General features: G+C 53.1%; 8 protein-coding genes across 8 annotated transcripts; 3 read left to right on the top strand and 5 right to left on the bottom strand.

The window, feature by feature from the left end:
* Positions 1-1,548: 1,548 nt before the first annotated feature.
* MRS44_018141 (uncharacterized protein) lies at positions 1,549-4,138 on the bottom strand (the record flags this gene model as incomplete). Its single annotated transcript, XM_065616341.1, has 9 exons — positions 1,549-1,692; positions 1,745-2,218; positions 2,285-2,485; positions 2,912-3,080; positions 3,213-3,442; positions 3,501-3,840; positions 3,890-3,979; positions 4,033-4,045; positions 4,105-4,138. The coding sequence occupies 9 exons, from the start codon at positions 4,136-4,138 to the stop codon at positions 1,549-1,551; spliced, it is 1,695 nt and encodes a 564-aa protein (XP_065472413.1).
* A 274-nt stretch (positions 4,139-4,412) lies between these two features.
* Positions 4,413-4,943, bottom strand: MRS44_018140 (uncharacterized protein; the record flags this gene model as incomplete). Its single annotated transcript, XM_065616340.1, has 1 exon — positions 4,413-4,943. The coding sequence occupies one exon, from the start codon at positions 4,941-4,943 to the stop codon at positions 4,413-4,415; it is 531 nt and encodes a 176-aa protein (XP_065472412.1).
* Positions 4,944-6,533: 1,590 nt separating this feature from the next.
* Positions 6,534-7,453, top strand: MRS44_018139 (uncharacterized protein; the record flags this gene model as incomplete). Its single annotated transcript, XM_065616339.1, has 2 exons — positions 6,534-6,901; positions 6,961-7,453. The coding sequence occupies 2 exons, from the start codon at positions 6,534-6,536 to the stop codon at positions 7,451-7,453; spliced, it is 861 nt and encodes a 286-aa protein (XP_065472411.1).
* A 377-nt stretch (positions 7,454-7,830) lies between these two features.
* On the top strand, positions 7,831-9,239 carry MRS44_018138 (uncharacterized protein; the record flags this gene model as incomplete). The annotated part of the gene is made up of 3 exons (XM_046281742.2): positions 7,831-7,861; positions 7,910-8,096; positions 8,150-9,239. 3 exons carry the CDS (start codon positions 7,831-7,833, stop codon positions 9,237-9,239), a joined length of 1,308 nt encoding a protein of 435 aa, XP_046124479.2.
* A 104-nt stretch (positions 9,240-9,343) lies between these two features.
* On the bottom strand, positions 9,344-9,959 carry MRS44_018137 (uncharacterized protein; the record flags this gene model as incomplete). The annotated part of the gene is made up of 2 exons (XM_065616338.1): positions 9,344-9,706; positions 9,753-9,959. The coding sequence occupies 2 exons, from the start codon at positions 9,957-9,959 to the stop codon at positions 9,344-9,346; spliced, it is 570 nt and encodes a 189-aa protein (XP_065472410.1).
* A 2,846-nt stretch (positions 9,960-12,805) lies between these two features.
* Positions 12,806-13,945, bottom strand: MRS44_018136 (uncharacterized protein; the record flags this gene model as incomplete). The annotated part of the gene is made up of 3 exons (XM_065616337.1): positions 12,806-12,847; positions 12,993-13,555; positions 13,618-13,945. The coding sequence occupies 3 exons, from the start codon at positions 13,943-13,945 to the stop codon at positions 12,806-12,808; spliced, it is 933 nt and encodes a 310-aa protein (XP_065472409.1).
* Positions 13,946-14,764: 819 nt separating this feature from the next.
* Positions 14,765-15,856, top strand: MRS44_018135 (uncharacterized protein; the record flags this gene model as incomplete). Its single annotated transcript, XM_065616336.1, has 1 exon — positions 14,765-15,856. One exon carries the CDS (start codon positions 14,765-14,767, stop codon positions 15,854-15,856), a length of 1,092 nt encoding a protein of 363 aa, XP_065472408.1.
* A 1,435-nt stretch (positions 15,857-17,291) lies between these two features.
* On the bottom strand, positions 17,292-24,302 carry MRS44_018134 (uncharacterized protein; the record flags this gene model as incomplete). The annotated part of the gene is made up of 7 exons (XM_065616335.1): positions 17,292-17,366; positions 17,500-18,164; positions 18,284-18,572; positions 19,120-19,647; positions 19,764-21,914; positions 21,965-22,741; positions 22,797-24,302. The coding sequence occupies 7 exons, from the start codon at positions 24,300-24,302 to the stop codon at positions 17,292-17,294; spliced, it is 5,991 nt and encodes a 1,996-aa protein (XP_065472407.1).
* Between the last annotated feature and the right edge of the window lie 360 nt (positions 24,303-24,662).

Here is a 24,662-nt window from a genome sequence, read left to right as displayed (position 1 = left end):
GTCGGTTTACAGTTATTTGATATACTTCCAGTATGCGTAGTAACATTCACGACACGGGCACTTTCCGTTTTCAATCCGAGAACGGCTTTGCGTGGATGTTAAGGCTGTACACCCTTTTTTGCCGCAATCTATCGTCTCTGTTTTGGTCGCCGAGTATTGCTCCTCTGCAACGCAATTCCCATACGCGATAGTCACCAAAACACGCCGGCACATGGCTTCTATTATCAAATAACAACCATTAGACAATAGAATTGTGGTATTGACGGTGACTTACTTACAAGGTGGCACAGAAGCGTGTAAATAATAGATAGTTTTCGCGATGTTGGATAATTTGTTTGAGATAGATGGCTGAAAAGAACGGGTGCAAGTTTACCTTAAATATAAATACTTACCCTTGGATTTTCTTATTACCGAATATGACGAGCGCGTCTACCGACAAGTAATGAATTCGTGGCTGCTGTTTCCGAGAAGGAATGACGGCGGGTCATTGTCCGAGAGTGTGATGCCTCTGTTGAGCTCTCATGTTGGGCCGCAACGTGGCGTTGGGTGACGGCAGAAAGTGCAAGCTCACCTGAAACGTGGAGGGACGAAACTGTAGAGATGAAAATTCTTACTGCGAGTAGTCTAACAGTGCCACAAGCGTCGAGTTGCTTCAATTGTCTCCCCCCATCACTAACGCTTGGGAGTGGGAGGTGAGGGTTTACGATTTTATGAGCTTCTACCATACAGGTGTCAGGTATATCCACTATTTCCCGGGGCTTCAGGCCCATCCTGACCGGGCAATCCACTCCACGATCACATTCTTTAGGAATGTTATCTTTGTGATCCGATTCGCCGTAGGAGTACTTGACTACCCAGGTCCAACACATCTTCTAAACGTCTCCGTTGTCTTCTCGAGAATACCTGCTCCGTAATTAGCTCTTGACCACAAGGCGAGCGCAGTCTGCCAGGGAGATATACTCTCTGCAGAGTTTAATCGATCGTTAGTATTGTGGTTCTTATTGCTGTTCCCACGCTGGCTCGAAGCCAGGATTATGCTGCTCGCGTGAGTTGGGGCCCAACACCAACCTACCCAGCGGCGTCGGTTATATGGAGGAGTTCGGTGCGGGCAGCGTGCCATGGCATCTCATATACTTATAACCCAGCGGATATTCAACCACTGGATGAGATTACCCACTCATGCATTGAGGGGTAGGTCCACGGGTGAGTTACAAGATTAAGGAGAGAGGTCGCCGCCATGTTGAAGGTGGGGGGAACTGAAAACTGGATGATGTTGCAACCCTACCAAGATCAAGTTTAACCTGAATGGCACTACCAAGTCCCTGTCAGCCCTCGACAAGCGGGCAAGCACCGCGCCAAATCCAGGAACCGAGTTTAGAACAGCCAGCGCCAATACCAGCTCCAACACCTCTCGGCCTCCGTAGCCAGCAAAGGTTGTAGACAAAAAGAAGTCTGGACGGCAATGTCGATGTGAGAGACTATTCGAGGTAGCAAACTCGAAGGCTTAGAGCCAAGTCCATCGTTTCATCAGGCCCTTCCATCACATACCTAATCTTCGTATCGACCGGCAACCAGCAACCAAGCACCAGCTCCATGCAACGTGTGCGCCAATGTACTGCCCTCTCCGTAGCCTGTCCATCGTAGCAGCTCAGTGCCGAAGAGCATGCGTCTAGGCAGTTGTGGCGGCGAAACCTAGGGAGGCCGTAGTTGTAACTTCTGCAACATCCATACCCAAAGAATTCACCCTGACGTCGGCAGAATCCCAACACCGTAGCTCGGAATCAGCTTCTGGCACGTCCACACGGTCTGAGGCCCCGGCGGAATCACAGCCAGGGTCGAGTGCTAGAGAATAGCGCATTCTGATCGTCCACACATGTTGCATGCCGTCTTTTCTTTTATATCCAGTGGATGAGAGGCTCCAACCTTCGAGGAGGTCTAGCCCGGGGTTTATTGTAGCCTCGTAATGAAGACGCCTTCTCATAGAGCACGTGTCCAAAGAGAGTACTGGAGAATTTGGCGGGTTTGTAGGGCACATGTCGTCTTCTCGTTCGTTCGTTGATTGGGCGATGAAGTACTCATCGTCGGCATCGCAATTGGACAGTTGAGTGGGTTTCTGCGTAGTGCCGCTGGGCCGGTACGCGCCTCCGTTCCGAGTATCCAACGACAGACACCGGTCCGATTCGGATACAGAGGAAGTGGTACCACTTTTCAACACCGGCTGTCGGTTCTCGTGAGTGTTAGTGTAAGAAGACTCATTGCTCCGGATGGGAAGCTCAACTCATACGTTACCAAGGTCAGGGCGGGCGGACAAGGTGGCGCTGCCGTTGCCATTGAAACTGTCTAGGCGAGACGGAGGACTCCGGTCCCGGTCGCTCTCATGCTTATCCAGAGACTCGGCCATGGTGACGCTCGTGCTTGAGGAAGGGCCGTTGCAGGGGACCTGTTTTGCTCCATCTCGAGCGGGGATTTGGGGGTATATGAGCTTCTGGGTTCCTGTTACTCAAAGAACCTGCACCACACAGTTGGGAGATGTCCAGCAGCCCTCGAAGGACATGGTTGTGTTCCCCAAACGAGAGATCCCGGCGTTCCTCGGTAGATGCCGGGGCCCTCCAGAAGCGGAAAGCAAGATTGAGCTGACTGATCCCGAAGATCGACGCCCCTGCTCGCCACTCAGCACGAGCCGTAATATCGATCTGTTCCACACCCGCCCGCGATGGCGCCTCCCTCCGCGCAAACAAGGAATTGTTGACTCCCCTGCCGCCATCCAAAAGGCAATACGTGCAACAGAGCCAGCCCCAGCTGCATTAGCCTGGCCGAGTTGCCACTCCGCGACCCTCCGTCAGCACAGTGCCCACACCCTACTGCAAGGGGATCACGGTCCACCAACACCTTGATCGAGGCGCCCACTAACCTCGAGTGCCAGGACGAGGGCCGATCGCTGAGAACAGACCCGCTCACCCCATGTTGCGGGTTGACCAGGCCAGGTCGCAAGGTCAAGCTTGAGCAGCATCCCAGCCGCAACTTCCTCTTCACCGGCGATGAGTTCGTGAGACAGGAGGGGCAAGTCTGGGCGGCCAACTCTTTCTTGTGTTTAATTAGATAGAATAGGATCTAGACCGATTATTAAATAATACTACCCAGTCTAAGGCACACTTGAAGAGGAGATCCCACGAACCCACCCAACGCCCGCAAACGGCAGAACCTCAACTTACTCCGGCTTTTGACCGTAGATCACCGTGACCAACCTCCATAGATGAAGCTTCGGCGATCGCAAGCCCCGACGAACACCATGCGCTAAATCAATAACCTCTTGATAACTCCGTTGGAGTACTCCAGCGGCTGCTCGTAGAACAAGCCCTTCGAGATCGCAATCTAGGGCAGCAAGATGGTACCGACCAGTTTCTTTTAACCGTTCATCTTTCGGCCAGCCACCGACGGGCATCTGCAGTGTCCAATACTCGGTCAGCACAAGTCAAATCGCCCCAAGGTCATGGAATCACCTTGGCCCAAGTCCTCTTGATATTCGTAAATCCAGCCCGCTTCATCGCCTCCTCCACCTTGCCGTCTTCCACGATTGTCAATGACCGATTCAACTTGGTTCCTGCATCCTCTAGGACATTTCCCCATTCGTTCAAATCAGTATAATCTTCGAGACTTTCGTGGTCGCTCTGGAAACGCGGCGATATGCCCCTGTACTCGAGGTATCCGCCGGGGTTCAAATCTTTATACCGTCTCTCCATAAACACATCGCAGTTTGAGATGCACCCATCCATGCCACGAACATGTATGAAATCGAAAGGTTCTCTGAAAGTCGATTCCAGATTGCAGTTGTCGACTTGGCTATGTCCGAATCAGCGATTCGCTCTGTATTGAATTTGTTACGACGTACAAACGGAGGTTTGGGGGGGTCCAGTTGGGTTGAATGGGGGAAATGTCGGTGGCAATAACGTGAGCACTGGGATGTTCGTCGGCAAATTCTCTGCTTGCTCATCAGCTCTTGGTTCCCAGATCTAAGCACCGCTTTGGCCATACATAGCCCAGATTCCTAGAGTCGTTGGCCAATCAGTTCGAGAAATCAACGCATTGAACCGATGTGTTGCTCACCTGTTCCGGTCCCAATATCAAGAACACGCTCCATGGTATCGTCAGTCCACGCTCCATGGTATCGTCAGTCCGGACCGTCGCATGTAGGGGCTCACGAGGAATACCTGTACGTTCCCGATAGGTGCCGAATATAGTTTCCCTTTATCAAAGCGCAAAAAGCCTTCATGGCTGCAGAGCTTTGTTGTGAGTAAGGCATCAGTTGAATCCACGGGGTCCCATCTTACAGTATGTCTAATGACTCGCTCTGCTGTTCATCATTCGGCCACCTTCTCAACTCAATTAGCTGACGGTCACGTAGTAGGTATGGGCTATACTGACAAATACTTATCGCCGTTTCCAAGGTCAGCATGATACGATCTTCCATTTTCATGTACAAATTCCAAACATTTGGAATCGAGAGACGACGTGGAGTCGGCATCCGAGCCGTCGTCAAAGTCCGATGTGGCCCCTTCATCTGAGTTAGGGTTCACAGGTTCGCCATCTCGGCCGTCAACAGCAAACGACACGAAACTGCCGTGTTCGCCGTGGCCAAATCCAGAGTCCCATGAGCCATATGACGTAAATTCGGCGTCCGCGTCGTCAGCGTGTCCCGATGCACATTGCAACGCGAGTCTTTTCCCTTCTTTGGAGCTAGAGTCATCGTCGTCGCTACGTTTGCGTTTGTTGGTTACGCACTTGGCTGGTGAGTTTGGATGGTCGCCGACCTGTGGTTCGTTCGCATCGTCCGCCGCGCGCTTGGTATTGGAGGAGGGCTCATCGCGGTCATCCCGTGACGGAGCGCCTTCAGCGGATCGTAGAGCTAGTGAAACTTCTCCAGCTGCTGGGACGCAAACACACATGTTGATCTCGGAGGGTATTCGGTCGATGTTCGCAGAGCATTCCTTGGTTCAAACTCAAGGGCGCGCCGGTCAGCACACAAGGAAGAAGAACGCGAGGAAAGGACGAAGTAAGAATGATATACTACGCGCCAATCTCTTCCCGAGACGAAAGAAATACACGATAGAGGTGGAACTAACCGGCACATGACCTGGGGACGCCGCGGCCCGAGTTGAGGCGATGAGCTAGCGCCATACGAGATTAGGCGGGATGATGATTCGCGATTCAATATTACCGAAGCGCTAAAGTCATGCCTTCCGGTGCAAGACACAGCTAAACTCCGAAGCTAGGTTTGACTCCCGTCGGCTGCCGTCTGCTGGATTTAGTGTGTGCTTGGAGAAGGGCATCAAAGAGTGCTCAAAGGCGCTATCATCACTTTACCGGCAGACATTGCCAGCATGTCTCGCTCCGGTCTCCTCGGCACGCGTCCAGCGATCCCCCGCAACGCAGGACCCCAGCCGCGGAGATTTAGGACAGCTAGGTGACAGATTGGGTGTGGTGGACAGAAAACGGGTCCGAGGCGCTGATGAAGGCGAGCCGAAGCCCTCGTCGGGCCACCCCAACAGAACTGACCTCTACATGGCTGACATGTTGACTTCCGAGCCGGTATAGCGACGCCCAGTGCCACGTCGCTTGCGAGACTTGCTCATGATCCTATTGTTCAAGGAATAAAAAATCATGGGTAGCATTGGATCCTTCATGGCAGACGATGGGTGGTTATAATATGCTCAAATGAGGCTGAGAAGATTCTCATCCCCACTGCTAAATATGTACGTGAGGAGTTTCAAGTCACACCGACATTCAGTCATAAGCATCCGATTGAATGTGCATTTCCAGAAGGTAACATTGAGATGCACGAAGCACCCCTAATGTTGTTCTAAGCCCCTAGCAGACACAGTTTCTCCCCAGGGTCTACAGCGTCTATACCACAACAACACATCACTCCAAGTAGAGAATTCAGTAAGCCAGTTAATATCTAGCCAGAGCCGGGAGGTAGTCGATTGGTCATCCTCGGCGACATCGATCCGGGGCCAACGAACGCGCTCCTCCGAAACCACACTCAAGCTTGTCTGAGGAAGGCTACATGTGGACTGCCCAATCCCAGAGGATGGATTCATATGAAACTCAAAGTTTCAGCGCACCTCAATTCGTTTCCGAACCCAGATTGTCCCGTCCCGTGTCGAGTCGCTGGGGTGACAAATAATTCTCGGGCTTCATCTGGCTCGTAGCCAAAACAGGCCGGCAAGGCAATCTAGGCAACAACAGCGTGGTTTGCTGGAAAGTGCATCCGAGGGAGGCACTGCTTCGTGATATATGCAATCAAAGCCAAGTACTGCCCCTGAACATGATCCCTTTAGCTCCTTCCTCCCCGAGTCTAGCCTATACCCCTGTGATCGTTTTTTCAAAAAACGATCACAGGGATATCCGGGTGGGGCAGCTAGCAAGGGATTCGTCACAGCCAACTCGGGGTCCACTAAACGGAAAGGGGCGAACGGGGCAAGAGCCACTCAGTTGTTTCTTTCTAACATCAACAGTTCTTTCCACTATGAACCATGGCCTTCGATCAGCTCGATGGATTCAGCGTACCAGTCAACCAGGACGCACGTTACATCACGAGAGAAGACCAAGAAGCCGCTACCCGTCTGGAGGAGGAAGGACTCTCTCGGCCTTTAACGATTTCCACCGCGACAGCAACATCTATCTACCTAGTGGTATGGCATGAGCAACATGAAGCGGCAGTACAACTGAAATTATCGCCATTTACCCTTCCTCAAGTTCCACAACAAACTTTTTATCACGCATTCTTTTGGTATATACGATGCTGCAACGACGGTCCGGCGGAAGATTATATCACGACTGTCGTGGGACGAGTGTACCATATCTACTTTCCACTCGGCAAATGCCAGTTCGGCGAAGATAAGTAAGCGACACGATATCTTTCATGCCTCGTTCATTGCACATATACTTACATGAGGGTAGCCGGCAGGAATTGCCCTTTGTCAATGCTGTGGAGGGAACAAGCTGCCACGACAGGGCACAACTGGGCCTCGATCATCTACAGCAGCCCCCTCATTCAGCGCTCAAGAGGCGGGAGTATGACGGCTCGCACAATCTCATAGCAGCGTACGATACTGCAGCAAAAGGAGACCTCGGACGATCACCAAAAAGACGCCAACTACTTACCAACGACCTCGAGTCGGGCTACGGGTCGGATAATTTACAATACGGGCCACAACAAGCCGAGCCAGAGGATGACAATCTGGAACAGGATGAGTTGGAACAGGACGAGCCGGAACAGGACGAGCCGGAACAGGACGAGCCGGAACAGGACGAGCCGGAACAGGACGAGCCGGAACAGGACGAGCCGGAACAGGACGAGCCGGAACAGGACGAGCCGGAACAGGACGAGCCGGAACAGGACGAGCCGGAACAGGACGAGCCGGAACAGGACGAGCCGGAAAAAGGAAGCTAGAACAACGCGCGGCGACGGTGAAGAAAGAAGCCCAAGCACTGGTAAAGAAGGCATCAGCAGGGTTGAAGGAGTTAGGCGTCAAGGAGTTCATCACAGCGTTGCCACTTCAGCTGACCGACGGTTGCGTTGAAGTCAACATATCCGAGGATCAGTACAGCTTTCAAGACTCAACAGTGATGTGGGAATGGGCCCAGGAGTTCGGCATTACAGCCCAGGGGACGAAATGGACGGTGTTCCTAGTGTCGAGCTGCTTGAGAATTGTTGAGAAAAAATTGGGAAAGAATGTCTCCGCGCTTGACGAAAGTCAAGAATTAAAGAGAAGGAGGTGGGCAACAGGTGTCCTTACAATGAATAGGATAGTCAATCAGATGGGGATAATGGGGCTTCGGCTTTATGATGTCTATGCCAGTAAGTCTATGTCTACAGGAGCTTGGGCTGTACTAAACCAGAATTCAGAAAAGGATTTTATGTTTCATAATTGCTCTACGAAAGCGGAAGAGGTTCGGAATGCTGTTGCCGATATGACAGCTAAGGCCCTATCTACAGTGGAAATACTCATCTCTACGGATGCACGTGTTCTCTTTCTTCCGTATCTCATTTGGGCCATTTTAGACTCCAAGCTTGAGGAAGGGGAAAAGTTGCCGTAAAGAGACCCTCAACTCCTTCTACGTCTTGATAATTGACACCTTTTGACAGGCAAGCAGATGTCTGCAAAATCCTCGGCTTGGGCGAGTTCGCTAATTTCCAAATCCACTCGCCATTTGTTCCGTTCGATCAGCTGTACTCGGAACAGGAGCGGCTCCAGCGGCCCCCGGAGCAGCATTCGGTCTCTGCCGGAAGCCCGGGGCCCGCTCCTTTGAGCCAAGAGGCATCAACCCAATTTGCAAGCTCGCAATCGAACCGAAATACACAGTCTTTGGCTCCACCAGAGTCAGAGCCAATCGCTATCCGGAACCATGTAGCCGAGACCCCAGGGCTACAGCCGGTTTTGGCAAGTCCTCCTACGGCCATCTCTGGTAACGAGGCAGAGACGCTGACGTCTTCGGGCCCCATGATGTTTGATGTCAGACGACTTCAAACAGGTGCCTCGGCCAATGCCAGGCCTTCCTCAGAGACTTGGTCGGAGAATACAGGGTTACGGGACCGCGTTGTACCCCACGAGGCCTCAGAGAGCAGGCGTTTCCTTCAAGGACTGCGGGATAGCGTGCCACACTCACCTGCGTTGCCGGTCGACAGACTTCTGGATACATCGCCAAGTTCGCCGCACATGACATCAGTCCAACAGCAACAACGGGTTCTGGAATCGAATCAGCCTCTACAATTTCCGGTTCCAAGTTCCGACAGGGCCCTCCCGGAGAACGGCCCTCGAGAGATACTGAGCCATAGCACTAGCATGGCACCCAACAGCCAAGACCAGAGTGAATACATCCATACACGCCAAGATCTATCCGCTTGCAATCACGCCCCTGGGACCCAAAACCATAACCACCCCGCCACACCAAGCGTACAAGAACAAGCCGACTGTCGAGCACAGATGCAAATCCCGGGATTTCTACCAGGCCAGCCTGAGTCTTCGCAGCCACGGAGCCATGCCACGGAAGCAGCGGGTGTAGAAGCCCCCGAAGGAGGTGATGTATTAACCCGAGCATCTTCGCGTGACACTCCTAGAAGTGCGTATAACAACCCGTTGGATGATACATCATTTTGGGACGATCTCCTTGATGAGAAGGAGCAGGCCAGCATGGATACGCTGTTCAGTGTTCTTGATGCGAATGTGGTCGACTGAGATGAGATATTGAGCTCTGTACAGAGGGGATCTTGAAATGAGATCAAGGGTCTACACAACTGCTGACCGATAGTCTCGTGGGCAAAAGATCAAGGTGCTTGTGCTTAAGGCTCTCTAGATACATCCAGTCTTTCTAAATCGTCTCCCGGTTCCTCGTTGCTCACTTCACTTTCCCCACAGAATCGCAACATGTAAGCCCGAATCGGCCCTCCTTTTGTCGCGAAAAGGACGCCGGCCTCAAGCATATACGCCTCTGGTTCCTTCCATTCAATGGCTGTGTTCAATTTGGGTTCCTTCCGTTGCAACCCCACGGTGACCTTTTGTTCGGACGGAAAAGGCCTGGGAATGATAATAGCCCTTTTGTCCACAGGCGTCGTTATTCCCCCCTTTTCCAGAACGACATCTAAACCTCGCCAGTAAATGGGGCAGGCTTCTTTGCCGGGCCAGTTAACGATATAAGGGTTCTTCTTAGTCAGTTCGTCAACATATCATTCTGAGACTCATCAGCCTTACCAGTTCCCTTAGAATATTTCGAGCGGCTGCCTTTTGTGGAGCATCTAATGGTCGAACAAGTGTTTTAACTGATCTCAGGACGACTTCTTGGCGTCTGTCGGGTTCCTGTGGTTCGTTGTGTAGTTCATCTGCACCGTCGAGAGAATGCTGTTGGGCGGGGGACAAAGTGAAGTGCGTGTAACCGTCGTAGGCAATGGCTTTGGACATGATGGCTGTGGTGAATGATGGAAAGCCTCGCAAGGGTATTTATACCTAGCGCTAATTACAAACCAAAACGCTCCATGTCATAGTTGCTTGGGCCGAGTTCGAGGTGAGCGAAGCCCGATACCCATTGTTAATGACGCACGAATGCCTGACGCCGGTCGGAACAAAGAATGACCGACAGCCAGGCGGATCACAGTGAGTACAGTGTGTGAAGTTTTGAGTTAACCACCCTATACCTAAACGGGCAACCAAGTATAAGACAAAGTCTCCTTGATCTGCGAAGGCACATACAACAAAAGCCATATCTCAACTCTCACGAGGATTCCTTGGACTCTGACGTGCTGTCTGATCTTCGTGTCAGCAAGTTGGAGTTAGGAGTTCATTCTTAACTCACCGTCAGAGTCAGGCAAAGGTTCCTCATCAACTCCAGGTACTGCATTGATAATATCATCCATAGATACTACTCCACTTCCCTCCCCGACTGTCGAATGTTCTGTGCTGCCTTCTCCATTACGAGGGTCTGGTTCGCTCGTAGACATGTTGCCAAAGCGTATTTGAAGTTTGAGGGGCGTAAGCGTTGTGATGGAGCTTGAAAGTCCGTTACCGAAGTCGTCTAGCCAAGTTGGAGCTGTAGGTTAGCGATTAATGTCCCAAACAACGGCAGCAAGCAAAGCAAAAGTGTGATGCAGCCTTTCGAGCCTTGGAAAAAAGCAAATGTCAAATACAAGATCAAAGTTGAATCGGCCACTTGCCAGAGAGCAAAGTTTGGAGGTTGGTGGCGGAAGTAAACAATAACGAACCTAGGCGAGAATGAAACGTTCAAGACAATGCAGGGAACTGGTGTTCGAGTTTGGGCTGTGCGAACTCAGAGCTTGCCCTTCATCTTAGATGGGGAGGAATCTCCCGTCTTATACTCAGCGAGAGCATTTCAGCAACCCCCGAGAGCTGAGCAACTCTGATGGGCCGGGCCACTCCGCCAACATGAATATCACAGCAACCCTGCAGTTGCAGCAGTGAACTCGCGGCAACCCTCAAAGCAGCATGATGGAGGGATTAGCTGAAGGCAATTGATCAATCAAACGCATGGCGAGTTGGTCCGCGGGTCAGCTTATGCGGCCTCTTTCGCGGACCGTCCTAGCCTGATACTTCGTTGCGTATCGTTCTCAGCCCGGAAAGTTGTTCTTGTTGTCTCCCCTCTATTGAATGCGAGAAGATCTCCGTCTAGCTGCATGCAGGTTGGTCGCGGCCTCGCTCGCCTTGAGTTGATCTGCAGCAACTGTTGAAGTAACTGGGACGAGCCACTCCACGACATGAATATCACAAGAACCCTGCAGTTGCAGCAGCAAAGTCGTGACTATCCCAAAGCAGCATGATGAAGGGATGAGCCGAAAGCCATTGATCAATCAAACGCACGGGGAATTGGCCCGCAGGCCACCTTATGCGGGTTCTCTCCTGCTTTGATCTAGTCTGCTACTTGGTTGCGTGTCGCTCTCAGCCCTGTTTTGATTACAGCCGACTCGTGCGCTCTCGACCCGGGATGGACGTTGTTTCACTCCTGTGATCATCAAAGGCGGTGCAGGTGCTTGGCAAACATGGCCAACTAAAGGCAACCGTGCAGAATTAGGTAGTCTATGCAGGAAAAGGAACAATAAATTGAAGGTTGATAAGAAAGAATACATACGCGAGGGCATCGACTTACAGGGCTACATGCGACCTCTTGCTTTTTTCTCATTTAGTTTGGCTATGAGTTGTTTGGCTCCAGCCCCAATTATGATCTCCTCTTGTTGGTTCTCTCTACTGGCCCCTGGCTTAGAGCGAACCTAAGACATTCACTCCATGCAGCGCTTTGGCCATTGCACTACCTGCCCGGCCAGATGTGCGGCCGGGTGGGGAGGTTGGCTATTTCGTTCCTAAGAGGTATGTGATTGCGTAGAAAGCTTGCCAGTAGCCATACGGAGGAGTAAGTCGAAGTCGAATATATCATATGAACTCGAACACGTAATTTAAAATACCAGAGCAATTACTATTTTAAAAAGTTCTCTATCTAGATGAGTTAGTTGTGTGGCAGCCTAGCAAGATAGCTGGGTTCAAGTCAAGTTTTCGCACCTCCATCGCACCGTCCACACAACCAGCAGTGGGTCCATCGCACCTCCATCGAAACCCCTCCCCCCCCCCGGCTTCTCGATCGCTCATTAATCGCTCATCAATCGCACCTCCATCGCACCTCCATCGCACGCCCATCGCACGGCCCACACATCTGCATGTGTGGGCCATCGCTCCTTCATCTGTCCTCTATCAACCACCCACGCCTCGTAGTGAGTCCACAGGCACCATCGCCCCTCCCCAGTCGCCTTCCGTGCTTCTTAAAGTGGGGCCTGAGGATACTGGCCTAACATCATGTGCCTGCTTAGGTTTCCAACTTGACATTGGGCATGAATTGACAGCGGAAAATTTGGAATAACCATATTATCGTGCAACGGGCAGCGTATCTGCCTATATCTAAATCTGCTGGCTACACTCTCGAGAGACTGCTCGGCAAAGACCTGTAAGCTCCAGGACGCGAGTTTGAACCACACAGCCCGATGGTACAGTTCACAGCCCTCGCCGATGTTCCCCTCATTGACAACTGTAGGACATTCAACCGCTCGACCGGTCACAATTCGACCAGGCCACACTCCGGACAAAAGAGGGGCCGATTGACGGAGAGAACCAACTTGTGCTCTGGGAAGGATGCAAGAATGCACAATGGAAGCTGAAGGGCGGAGATTGGGTTACAATCAAACAAGAAGGACAGACGAAACTCAGGACTGGTCAAATGCTTTACTTGTACAAAGGTATCGTCAAGGAGATCATTTAGCTCTAGTATCGCGGCCACAGGTGTCGCCCCAACCCTGTCAACGTTTCAGCTTCTAAGATCACATGGAGCTTGCTTGGTGAATTGGTGTCACCCAGACTCAACCTCAATAAACGCGTCATTCTATTCCCCTCTTTCAACTCTCGGCGACGTTGCGGATTGTTATCGAACATAGTAGACACCAGTTTCCCCAGCAGAGGTTTCATGGACAAGTCTTGGGCGCGGTCAAACGTGTCTCCGGGCCTCATCGAAGCCTCAACACCATCGTCAAACGTCAAAACCCACACAGCCTTGTCCTTATTGTAACTTATTCGCTTCTGAAAAATCTCACCAGCTACGGTCGACGCCCCATCTGTAGTCAAGCCGATATCTAACGAACATTGAGTAGCATCCTGCTGCCAAGATAGCGTGACGCAGGCGAAAACCTCGTAGTCGCGCTCATGTTTGTTTCCTCGGGTGTGTTTGAAAACCCCGTCGCACAACTTCTGCGGGAAGACCGAGGGCAGTATTGCAGCGTCAGGCCACTCGCCGGAGTTGGAAGAGGTATTTGTGGAGTCGATTGTTTCGTGTGTTTCGACCGGTACAAGGGTAGCGGGGACGTTAGATTGATGCCCCGTGATTTGGAGATCCGAGTCGGAAACGACAGCAGAAGGCATGGTCGAGGGCGGGGGGCCGAGGCGAGGTTGTTTAGAGGCTCTGGTGTCGCCGGGAATCGAGAAGTTTGCAACGCATTCGTCGAGGACAGCTAGTGTTATGGCAGTCAGTTGGAGTTTATGGAAGCGCGTGGCGAGGCCGGTTGGGACTAACCTCGTCGTTTTTTAGCCCGTTGGGATATCTGGAATGTTTGCTGGAATACCGTTGAGCAAGCCTCATGTTCCTCGAGCTTAGAGGCTATGGTAGTGATGTGTGGCAGATCAAGCCGCTCCAGCAGGTCTCCAATGACTTTGTCGTAATCGATTGCAAACCTCACTGATGTCCAGGCAGGAGGAGAAGCGCGAAACAGCCTTGCGCTGTTGGTGTCAGGGTTGGTCAAACATGCACGAATATTCTCTTCGATCTTAGAAGGCGCCCTGTCGTGTTTCCCGTCTTCAATGGCCTTGAATACCCGATCGAGGAATCCTTGGTGGGTAATCATTTAGGAAGCCTAACCCAACAAAATGACGACGAGGATGAGATTGAAAGCGGGGACAACGCACCTACGATGGAGGTGCGATGGAGGTGCGATTGATGAGCGACCAAGAAGCGGGGGGTTCGATCAAAACTCAAATATGACACATGGCAGTAAGCCGGATGATTCCGTAACCGCCCGGACAACCAATCGGTGCATGCGTCCTTCAGCCAATGGGATGACGAGAAAGGGAGTCTTGAATGTCTGACTCAGGTCAGACGACGCGACGAGGTTCAGCCAACCCCGATGCGGATGCGGCCCATCCAAACGGAATGATCGGCAGCGACTGATTCGGTCTTGGCTAAATTTCCCTGGGAAATGAGACCTGTTGTCCCAACTGTCCCATCCAGGGCCATCTTGACTCCTTCCTTTTAGAGGAAAGTAAGGCCCTTTTACCCCTTGTTCATATGCTTGCTCCTGCAAAACGCGCTCCGTCCAACACCTATCAACACCTCCCCACGCATTGCCCTCTTTTTCGAATGCCATTGATCAGCCGATGCTGGACGACACGAAGCTGCTCGCAGCGCACGGTTGTTTCTCTGCAACCAGTATCAGAAGTCATTCCATCGTAAGGACCCGCAAAACCAGTATTCCTCCCCATTCCCGTTGTCCACGTAGCGTCACGAACTGACGATCGGAAATCCACACTGTAGGGCAATCAGAAAACGTTTATTGGACGATCTACTGACCACTGGGCTACTCTATCAACACATCCCATCGGCCCGACCTATCAGACCGAAGGCACCATCTCTTGTGCCGACCTCGAGGGCTGGTTTGACTTGGGAAATGGCCAAGAAACGGCTCCCTGAAGGCAGCAATGCTGAAAGCCAACGGGATGATACTGCGTCACTCAGAAACAAGGACAACTCTCGCAATATCATGCGGCCGGTGTTGCCTTTCAATATCCTACCCCTGGAAATCCGATGGATGATTTGGGACCTATCTATGGATGGTTGCATCCACGTTCCGCATGACTTGCTACAAAGGAGGAGGGCATATCCTAATTATAAAGTTGGGATGCCTTCATGCTCACGAGTCTGCAGAGATGCTCGCGATATTGCTCGTCGCAAACGAGAATGGGCCCACATCTGGCAAGAACAGGAGAAAGAACCTATCGGTGCCCTTGTAGACCCGGAGCGCGACGCACTATACTACGACGGTAACTTGGATATTGGAGGTGGCTTCGAAGAAATCAAGCATGTTTTTAAAACCATCATCATCAACCCAAGGCACGGTATCCTAAGTGTCATCCTCCTGCGCGAGTGGTGCGCCACATTTGATCTATCCCCCAGACTTGAGAAAATACAGGTTGTGTGCCAGGCATACGACTGGGAAATCCCAAGACGCTCGGTTGGAACCGTCAATGATTTCCTCATTTTTGATCTCGACGAAAAGATCGACATGGAGCGGTTATTAGAGCTACGAAGCCTTCACCCAGATTCGAAAATATCCGACTACCTCAACCCCGACTCCGAGACGTCCGATTACTCAGTCTCTGAAACTTCCGGTTACTCAGTCTCTGAGACGTCCGATCACTCGGATATCGAGATATCCTGGGAAGCTGTTGACGAGGACATACGACGTCTGCAAACGGGCAGCTTCCCCCTTCATATTACTAATGGGACAAGTGAGCGTTTGGAACCCTCTGGAGAGTGTCCTTACCTATGGCTTAAAGATTGCCGCGGTTCTGGGGGGAGTGATCAATATGTATACTTGCCAGAGGGAGCCACTGTGGAACTCCAGGAGAATGCCTTTTACGAAAAATATGAGATCGAACTGTCGTGGCTAGCTCTCAACGCCATCCTAGGCCAGATATGGAGCAAGGATCTAGACAACAAACCGACATTTCAGCGTGTTATACAATTTTATTTAGGGTAATAGCTTGTCGATCTTAAACAGTTGGCCTGGCAGCTTGGCCCTTATTTGTCTAGCCAGGTGTCTTAGAGCCGACCAGTGATGACCCGTCTGCCGGATGAAATGGACAAGTTGCAGGAGGGTCCTCGCCAAAATCCATCTCGGGTTCGACCTGTAGACCCTGCCCAATCGAGGTCGAAGCGGGTAATATGCTACTTGCCTTGATGTCTCCAAAAAGCCACTGGAAAACAGGATATTAGTCAAACTCTCCCTACTGTAGAGTTAGAGCTAGGTCTCATACAGCCCACCTTTTGGCATGAAATGGGATTTCTCGATGGCGAGAACTCAGCAGTGTGACAAAGCTTCTCAGAGGGAGCCAGCCATTACTTGGCCTGTCTACTGCGAAGGTCGTAATGAGCGTCTCACATGGATATGAACAAAGTGAAAGTGCCCCCAGTTGCCATCACCCACTGCAGGTGGCACAGGCCATCAGAGAGCTGCCCGCCGTTCTTTGCTTCACAAGGCTAAGAATCAGAGAAATTAGCAGTGTTGTCGCAGTGGCATAATTGCATTGATATCTCGGCCATGCGACTACTCTCGATGGCGAGCATGTCTCCAAGATTGCGCGGTTCTCTCCTGAAATTTTGGCCGAGATATGCTGTTCTTTAGTGAAGAAATACTTTCCTAAAAGCATTCACCTACATGGCAGCTTGTTGTTAGTATCGAGGGGTTTGTTACGCCTACTCCTACTATAGAACGTGCCCATAGATCCAATGTCATTGCCAAGGGGGGTTGGGGCAGCTTCTATGTGTCGACAACAGATGCCGCCAAGGTGGTTCTCAAGGGCTATCGAAGCCAGGAGGATAGGAGGCGCGTTCCTGACTGTTTTTAGGGCCTGGAAACTGCTGAAACGTCAGGCGATGCTGGCATGTTGAGAGAGCGTGAGGTCTACAAATATCTGGGCAACCATCCATTGATCGTCCATTCCAGAAAAGCGCAGTGCTGTTATCTAAGCTGCTGCCACTTACTACTGTCCGAAGGTCGCGGGGTGAAGCTTGACGACTTGATGCCGCCTTAATTGAGGGCCGCGGCTTTCTAGAGATATCCTGCGAGGAACTATAGTATGAGCTTCTATTACGAGGTCGTGATTTTAATAATCGCCCTAGCCAGAAAAGAGATGCCTTTGCCTTTGGTTTAGCCATCTATGAGATCACGATATGGAAATGGACGTGGTAGGGTCTGTCGGACGATGAGGTTTGCAGAAAATATAGCAGAGAAGAGTTCTTAGCTGTTGATGGCAATATAGTAGGGTCTATTATCTTAGGATGCTGAAAGGTAGCATATGACACAATGGATGATGTTGTCAAGGACTCGGAGCAGAGATACAGGACCCTGCTACGAAAGAATGAACATCTATGTGATTGGCCCCAGAGGATAGATGGGAGTAACCCGAAGGCCTCTAACGTGTTCCACCACGGCACCACCACTCTTCAGGACCACCTTCGTGATGTCTTAACCGCATCATCATGCGATGCTGTTCCCTTTCAGGGCGTTATCAGTCCTCCTATCGCTCTCCCTCCGCTTCCTAGAGGTATCCACGACCGAGATGTTGGCCTCGTCGGCAGAAGTGAGGCGTTCGAACTCTTCCCCTTCCTATATGCCCATACCAGCTCCTCCAAGTCCCTAACAACCTCATCTGCATTGGCGTATTTCTCTTCCCAACAGCTTGTGATAATAGATCCTGCTACGTTGTCACCGACTTCGGGAAAATCTTCTCTCCCGTATCTCGCCTCAACCTCGTCATCTTCGAGACCCTCCCATGGGCGTTGCCAAGTGGTGATTTCATAGATGGCAGAGCCAAGAGCGAAAAGTTCCCTTTTTCGGGCTGGTCGACTCTCGAATTCTCGCCCTCGTAATGGAAGCTCGTACTGTGTCTCCTCGCAGAATCTCTCAGGGAAATATCGTCCCTCGATCAAGGCGGCACCAAAGTCGCCAAGCTTCACATGGAAGTTGTCGAATAGCATTAGATTGCGGCAGCTTAAGTCGCGGTGCTGGACTTGTTTTGAGTGGAGATAAGCCAGGCCTCGGGCGGTGTTTGCAGCCATACGTAAGCGTATCGCTATAGCAGGAGGCTTGTTGGGATGTTGTTTGATGTAGGAGCGGACATTGCTTAGAGGAGCTAACTCAAGGCGAAGAGAGTGAATGCCAGTATCAAGTTCTTCAAGGCCCAGGAACTGGAGGATAAGCGGATGCTTGCCGAGATGTTGGTAGACGGCAGCCTCTCGAATTATATTTTGATGAAACAATATTGCGGGAGTGAAGATGATGTGTTCTTGAAAGGTCTAAGTTACATGTATCTGAGAGGAGCTCAGCTCCTCACTTAGTATCCACATCCCAGCCATCAGCAGATCGGACCATCTTAGTCATACGGTCTCAACATATTTTCCTCACCAGATGTTCGGGGATCCCTGGGATACCCATAGAAATCGAGAAAACATCTCCCATCTTCCCACACTTGATACCCCTTGAGAACCACCTGGGCGTCATCTGTTGTCGACACGTAGGAGCTGCCTCCCACGGCCAGAACTTCGAACCTGTGCGCACGCTCCCTGGTAGGAGTAGTTCTAAAGGAATCCGTCATGCTGGCAGCAAGCTGTGATTCTTGGCGGGTAAAGGTGCTTTCAGGCGGCGGGGCACGGCGGGGCAGGATCAGGATCTGTTGTGCAGAGCGCCAGGTAGCCTTGTAGCATGATGTATGTATGTATGTATGTATATTTTTCGTCCGGGGGGCCGTGAGGCCCCAGAAGTCTCCTGAGGGAGCACAGGACGTGCTGAGCTACGGGAGTTTACCTATGATCTAGCCATACAGTGTCCCCTATCCAGCATATCATCGGCACAAATGGCACATTACATCGAGCCTGTTACCCGTCAGCGGGCGGTCCAGGCACGGCTAGTAAATAGTAGCCGCGGGGCAGCTCATGACTAGGATAGTCATGGTGGAGGGTTGTGGTTAAGGATGGCCGCAGCCAGACAGAGAGCGTTGCGGCTCCCTGCCTGGCCAAGCCTATATAGTAGAAAGAGGTAACAAAAGAAGAGAAAGGAGAATAAAGGAGGGGGCAGACGCCACTGCATCTCAGGTCGGCCCCTGTCTAGTAGCGAGGGCAGATCCTCTCAAAGAAGGCGCTTGTCTTGGCCAGCTTGACGAACTTATCAAAGTCTTTTCCTAATGCCAGATTCACTGCCGTATTCGGCGATGGAGCGAGCCTCGCTCGCTTCCGTGGCGGTACCTTTCTGCAGTAGAAGATATGGTCAGATGTTTTGCGTCGATTGCATGAGCAGAGTACTCGTGCTTCAGTATGATTGAACCTCTCGTGATATGCGGCAAAATCCCCGTGAAGGGACCTTGCAGCGAGTAAGTGGTGCAAGACTGTACGCGGGAGCGAGAGCTCCGGCGGGCAGGCTATTGTCGCCTTGAGATTCAATCTCTTATATTGCTCAGGGGAGGCGGAGGGCCACCAGGTTCTGAATGCTTCTTTTGGTTTCTGCCTCGCGATTCTTCGCAGGTAGGCCAGCGTGGGTCGCGCGCCCTCGGGCTCGGGCAGCGAGGATGCTGCTTTTGCTAGTTTATCGGCTTGTTCGTTACCAGGGATTTTGGTGTGACCGGGTACCCAGCGCACTTGAGTGGCCCCATGGGATGCTACTAGGGACTGGAACTCGAGAAAGACTTCCTGGGAGGAGTCTGATGGTGTGCCCCGCAGGCATGTAGCGGCAGCGAGGTTGTCTAGGCAGATGAAGATGTCTCGGGTTGCTGATTCCTGCAGGTGTAGGGCGGCTTTCAAGCCTTCTAATGCCCCTGTGGCTTCGGCATCAAAGACCTCAGCCGGTCCAGTCGTCCCGATCCATCAAGGACCGGGAGGCTATTTTGGTGGACGGTAAAGCCGTAGCTAGCGGCCCCGTCCGAAGACAGGGAGCCATCTGAGTATACGACCAGGGCGAGTGGATTGAGTGTCTGGACCCAGTGAAGGAAGGCCTCAGCCGTCTTCTCTTTCGATGCTGTCTGCAGCGGTGTCGTTTGCTCTTCGCCAAAGCGTTGCTGGATGAGCTTTGGTCGTGCGCAGGGTGCGAGGAGCTCGTCGGTGCGTTGAAGCCGTGTCCTGAAGCTGCTCTCTGGCGGTGCTTGGTATTTTCGTTTGATAAGGTCGTGGTAAGTAGGTTGGCGGGGTGGGCGTGTCCGGCTCGCCAGTGGGTGAGCCTCATCGAGCGACTTGAGTCGTGCAGAGAAGCGGAGCCGCCGTGCTTCGAGAAGCTGGGCGACCGGTGGTATTCCGCTTTCCCGGTGGAGGGCGGCGATGGGTGTTGTCTTCCAGACAGGTAGGATGGCTCTCATGGATTGGTTCATGGCCTCGGTCATTCTCTGGATGAGATGCTGGTTGCTCGATGGTACGTCTTTGGATGGTTGGTTCCACCGCGGCCGGCTTGTGCCCGGGTACCACGCCTCGGCGCCGTGGAGCAGCACCGGCTCGACGCATGCTCTGACGGCGCTTCGCACGGCGCTCGGCAACGGACCGTGTTTCGTGCTGGCGAGTCCCCGCAAGTGGTAGGCCACCGCCTTCGCTTTTGCTGCCCACTTTTCTACGTGGACTCGGAATGATAGTCTGCTGTCAAGCCAGATGCCCAGCCAGCGCAGGGCCGATTCGGGCTGTTTCACGACATCGCCGTGGCGTATCGCCGGCGAGAGCCTGAGTTTGCTGCGAGAGAAGTGCATGACTTCGGTCTTTTCGGGGTCGAAGGAGACACCGTTTGCCGCACCCCAGCGGATCATTTCTTCGATAGACTCGGACGCCGCAGCGGCGGTCTCATCTACCGTGTCGCCTGTGAACAGGATGGCTGTGTCGTCTGCGTAGCCGAAGCGGCCTTGGGGGTTGCCTAGACGGTAGATGGGCTCCGTGTAGAGCAGAAATAGGATCGGCGATACCGGCGACCCTTGAGGGAGGCCACACTGTAGAGGAGAGGAAGCGGTGACGGTGTCTTGGTATCTGACACGGGCAGATCGGCCACCCATAAAGGATCTAGCCCATCTGGCCAGATGATCGGGCCAGCCTTGCTCGCGTAGGCGACGGACCAGCCTGTTGCGCATGACGGTGTCAAACGCGCCTTGGATATCCATCGTGACCAATGTGGCCACCTTGTTGCGTGCGAATGCCTCTTCGATGTCGTGGATCAAGGCTGTCACTAGGTCCGTTGCAGACCTCTTCGGAAGTGCCCCGGCCTGTTGCGGGTGGAGGGCTTGGTAGTGGATGGCTGCCCATGCTAGCCGGCGTGCAATTAGTCGTTCTAGCCCTTTGCCGAGGCAGGAGAGCAGTGAGATGGGCCGCCACGCCCGCGGCTTCGTGAGGTCCCTTCGTCCCGGTTTCGCAATCATGACCACTTCCGCCTCCCTAAATGGTTCTGGGTGATGGCCTATAGTGAGGCATGCCTGAAATAGGCGGCGGACGTGCGTCCCGATGATATGCCACACGGCCTCGAGGAGTTTGACTGTGATGTTGTCTGATCCTGGGGAAGTGTTTCCCGTATGGAGGGTCGCGTACTGCGCCTCTTCCAGGGAGATTTCTAGTGGGAATGGTATCGATCTAGGAGGGTGCACCTCGATCCAGGGGTCCTGGATATCGTCTTCTGCGGTTCGTCGCTCTAACGCAGCCCTGCGGAGTGCGTTTGCCTTGTCTATCTGGGTTTCGTAAACGACGTCGCCAACCTGCAGTGGTGGTGGTTGGAAGGCCCCTGGGGACTTTAGCCATCGCACTGCTTTGAAGACAGAGCTACTATCCGAGAAGCTATCGATGAGGTTCCGCCAGTAGAGTCTTTTCGCTCGGCGGACGACACGGTGGAAGCCTCGTTTGGCAAATTGGACTTCTTGGTTAAACCCGAGGGGGTAGAGTCTTCTTATGGCGCGGAATTCGGCCGCGGCGCTGGCGCATTCTTCGGTCCACCAGGGTGCAGTACGCGCTCCCTTCCGCGAAGGTCGGCCGGCCGCTCTTGCCGCCGATGTTAGGAGGTTCACAAGCCTCGAGGCGAGCTCGTCAAGCTCTGATGGGGACGAGTCTGCGAGGGGATTTGTGCAGCTCCGAGCTCTACGATTTCGGCAAAGCGTTTGAGCTCGTCTTCTGTTGTCACGCGGATCCGGCCTGGTTGCATCGGGACCGGTGTTATGTCGGGGAGGGTGAGCTTGAGTGTGAAGTGATCAGAGCTGGTCGCGAGATGGTCCTCAATTGCGGCTTCAGCCAGTGGTATATTGGTAAAGGCGAGGTCGATGGTGTTTCCATGTGGGTTTGTCGGGATATCTGGGGTATTCAATAGGCTTAGATCGTTTTCCGAGGCCCAGGAGGCGATGTCCTGTCCTCGGTTGGTAGTCTGTCCGGTCTGCCAGGTATGATGTCTGGCGTTGAAGTCGCCAGCAACGAGACAGCGCTCCGGGACAGGCCATCGTAGCAGATTGTTCAGTGCGTCTTTCTCGTCGCTCTGGCGGTAGAAGTTGACCATGGTCACTTCGTTAACCCTGAGCCAAAGAGTGTCTCGGGTCTGAAAGGGCCGGATCTGGTCCGCTAGGAGCCTTGGGTCCCGTCGGACATACGTCATAACTCTGGGCCGAGTGTCGTTGCTGTTCCATGTGTCGACTGGCGCGAATGTGTCGTACGCCGGGTGTGTTTTGGTGATGCATTGCAAGCTTGTGAAGGCCGTCCATGGTTCCTGTAGGAGGACGACGTCGTATCGTTCGGAATCGGCTAGTGCCAGGGCGCAATCGTGGGCCGGGGGGATCTTACCGACGTTGGCCTGAAAGATCCTGAGTGGCTGTCTATCCTTCTTTAGTGTTTGCAGATATCTATTCCTGGTCATGAGGACGGGTGATGAGGACTATGCGGCGTTTCCTTGGTGAGCCAGGTCTGGGATGCTCCGGTTCCTCCTCTACTTCGGAGGTTGTAGCCACCATTATGCATGAGGGCGCTCTTGATGCGGTTGGGCTAGATGCGTGAGCGTCCAGCTGTTCTTGCGGTGTATCGGTGTCGCGTTGCGGTTCTGGGTTGCGCTGACGGTACGTCTCAGCACCTATCGTCCGGATATGTTCTCTCTGCTCCCTATTTAGTCGGCGAAAGACGCCGTGCACTTTCCTCGGTCGAGCCGGACACTTGTGGAAGTTGGCCCGGTGGGGGCCCGAGCAGTTGGCGCACTGCTCTGCTGCGACACAGTCATCCAGGGCGTGGCCCGTCTTGCCGCATCGTTGACAGCGAGGCTGTCTACGGCACATCCGGATGGGATGGTAGTCCCAGCATGTTTCGCACTGTCTGGGGCGGTCGGTTTTGTCGAAAAATCTAGCCGGACGGCTGCCAAAGACAGACCAATATTTCCTGATTGGCTTTAGGAAAGACACAAGCAGGGTCTTGGTCAAGGGGTCTTCCGAGGCCTGTCGCGAGGGGCGCACGTCGACGGGCTTGAGCCCCGTCTGGATCTCTATCTCATCGCTGACAATACTGTCAACGTCAACCTCCTTGCCGTGGAAGTCAGTCAGTCTTCGGGGAAAGTCCGAGATCACATAGGTGAACCATGTCTTGTTAGTCTCTATGGCCGTGGCGCCCAGGTCCGCCGCCCACTCGGACTGCTTCTCTACGAGGTAGTCGCGGGTCTCAGGGTCGGCGGTCTGGACGGCCCATCCCGATCTGACGGGGAATACCTGCCGGATCTTGTTTGAGATGGCGCCGAGTTTTTCGCAGATGTGGGTCCGGATCGCGTAGCAACTCTGGGTCCGGGCCGGGGCGCTAGGTTCTAGGCGGATGAAGACGCGGAGGTCCTCGCGGGGTGGGGCGATAGTCGCCGGTCGTCCCTGGCAACGCGGGGCGTCAGATTGTTGTCGATGTTGTTGTTGTCGTTGGCGTTGGCGTTGGGGAGGCAGATGGCCGGGATCAGCCGCAGGAGGTGAGGCAGCGACGCTGCTGTACGTAGGCTTGGGGGTTGGTCCAGCACCGGAGAGCTCGCGGCTCCAGGAGTCTAGAAAGCTGTTGGCGAACTGTTGGGCGAATTGTCGTTCCGGTCCAGTGGTAAATTGTTGCGCAGCTTCTTCGAACTTGGCACAGAAGGCCTGGAAGACCGTCAGTTTGGCGTTATACTCCTCTACACGTTCGCGTGCGAGCCTATTGGCTGACTCGACAATAGAGACTGGTCGTTGTCCAGGAGGTGATGAGGGGGGGTCAGGGCGAGCTCCTTCCGTAGCTGCGGCAGTGGTGGTGGTGGCATTAAGTGGCGAGGACGGCGTTTGAGCCATGCGCCCGGGATCGGATGAGACACCAATTGGGCCGTTCACGATCGCGGGGCTGTTCTGCAAGAGAGCTGCACGGGCTCCTCGGTTCAGGTTGGCGGGGGTGTGGATACCCAGGTCAAAGGGATCCGGAGCAGCAGGCGGGTTCGGCGTAGACGATGCCATCGCCGCCGCGTGCGGCTGCGCAACGCGCAGGTTGGGACGTTTGGTGTGCGATTGTTAAGGATTAAGGTGTAGATAAGGTTACTTTCTTAACACTTGCATGCCAAGAAAGTGTGATTACAAGTAAACGCCTTGTAGCATGATAAACGATAACTGAATGTCGCAGGGTAGGCATGATCTTCGCGGCCTCATGAAACAACTGCGTTAATAATCTAGCCGTATGCTTCAAGTAACTCTGCGGGATGGAATACCCCGCACAAGGGACAACTTTAGACAACAATCAATCAACACACTGCTGCTGCCCATTGTGCTTTACCTGACCCTTGATCCTTTTAGCACGCTCAGTGCGACACTGAAAGAGCC

Source organism: Fusarium solani, assembly GCF_023522795.1.
Source record: "Fusarium solani strain SB1 chromosome Unknown bctg00000015, whole genome shotgun sequence".
Taxonomy (NCBI): Eukaryota; Fungi; Ascomycota; class Sordariomycetes; order Hypocreales; family Nectriaceae; genus Fusarium; species Fusarium solani.
Note: the sequence above shows the minus strand (reverse complement) of the source record. Positions and strands in the feature narration are given on the sequence as shown.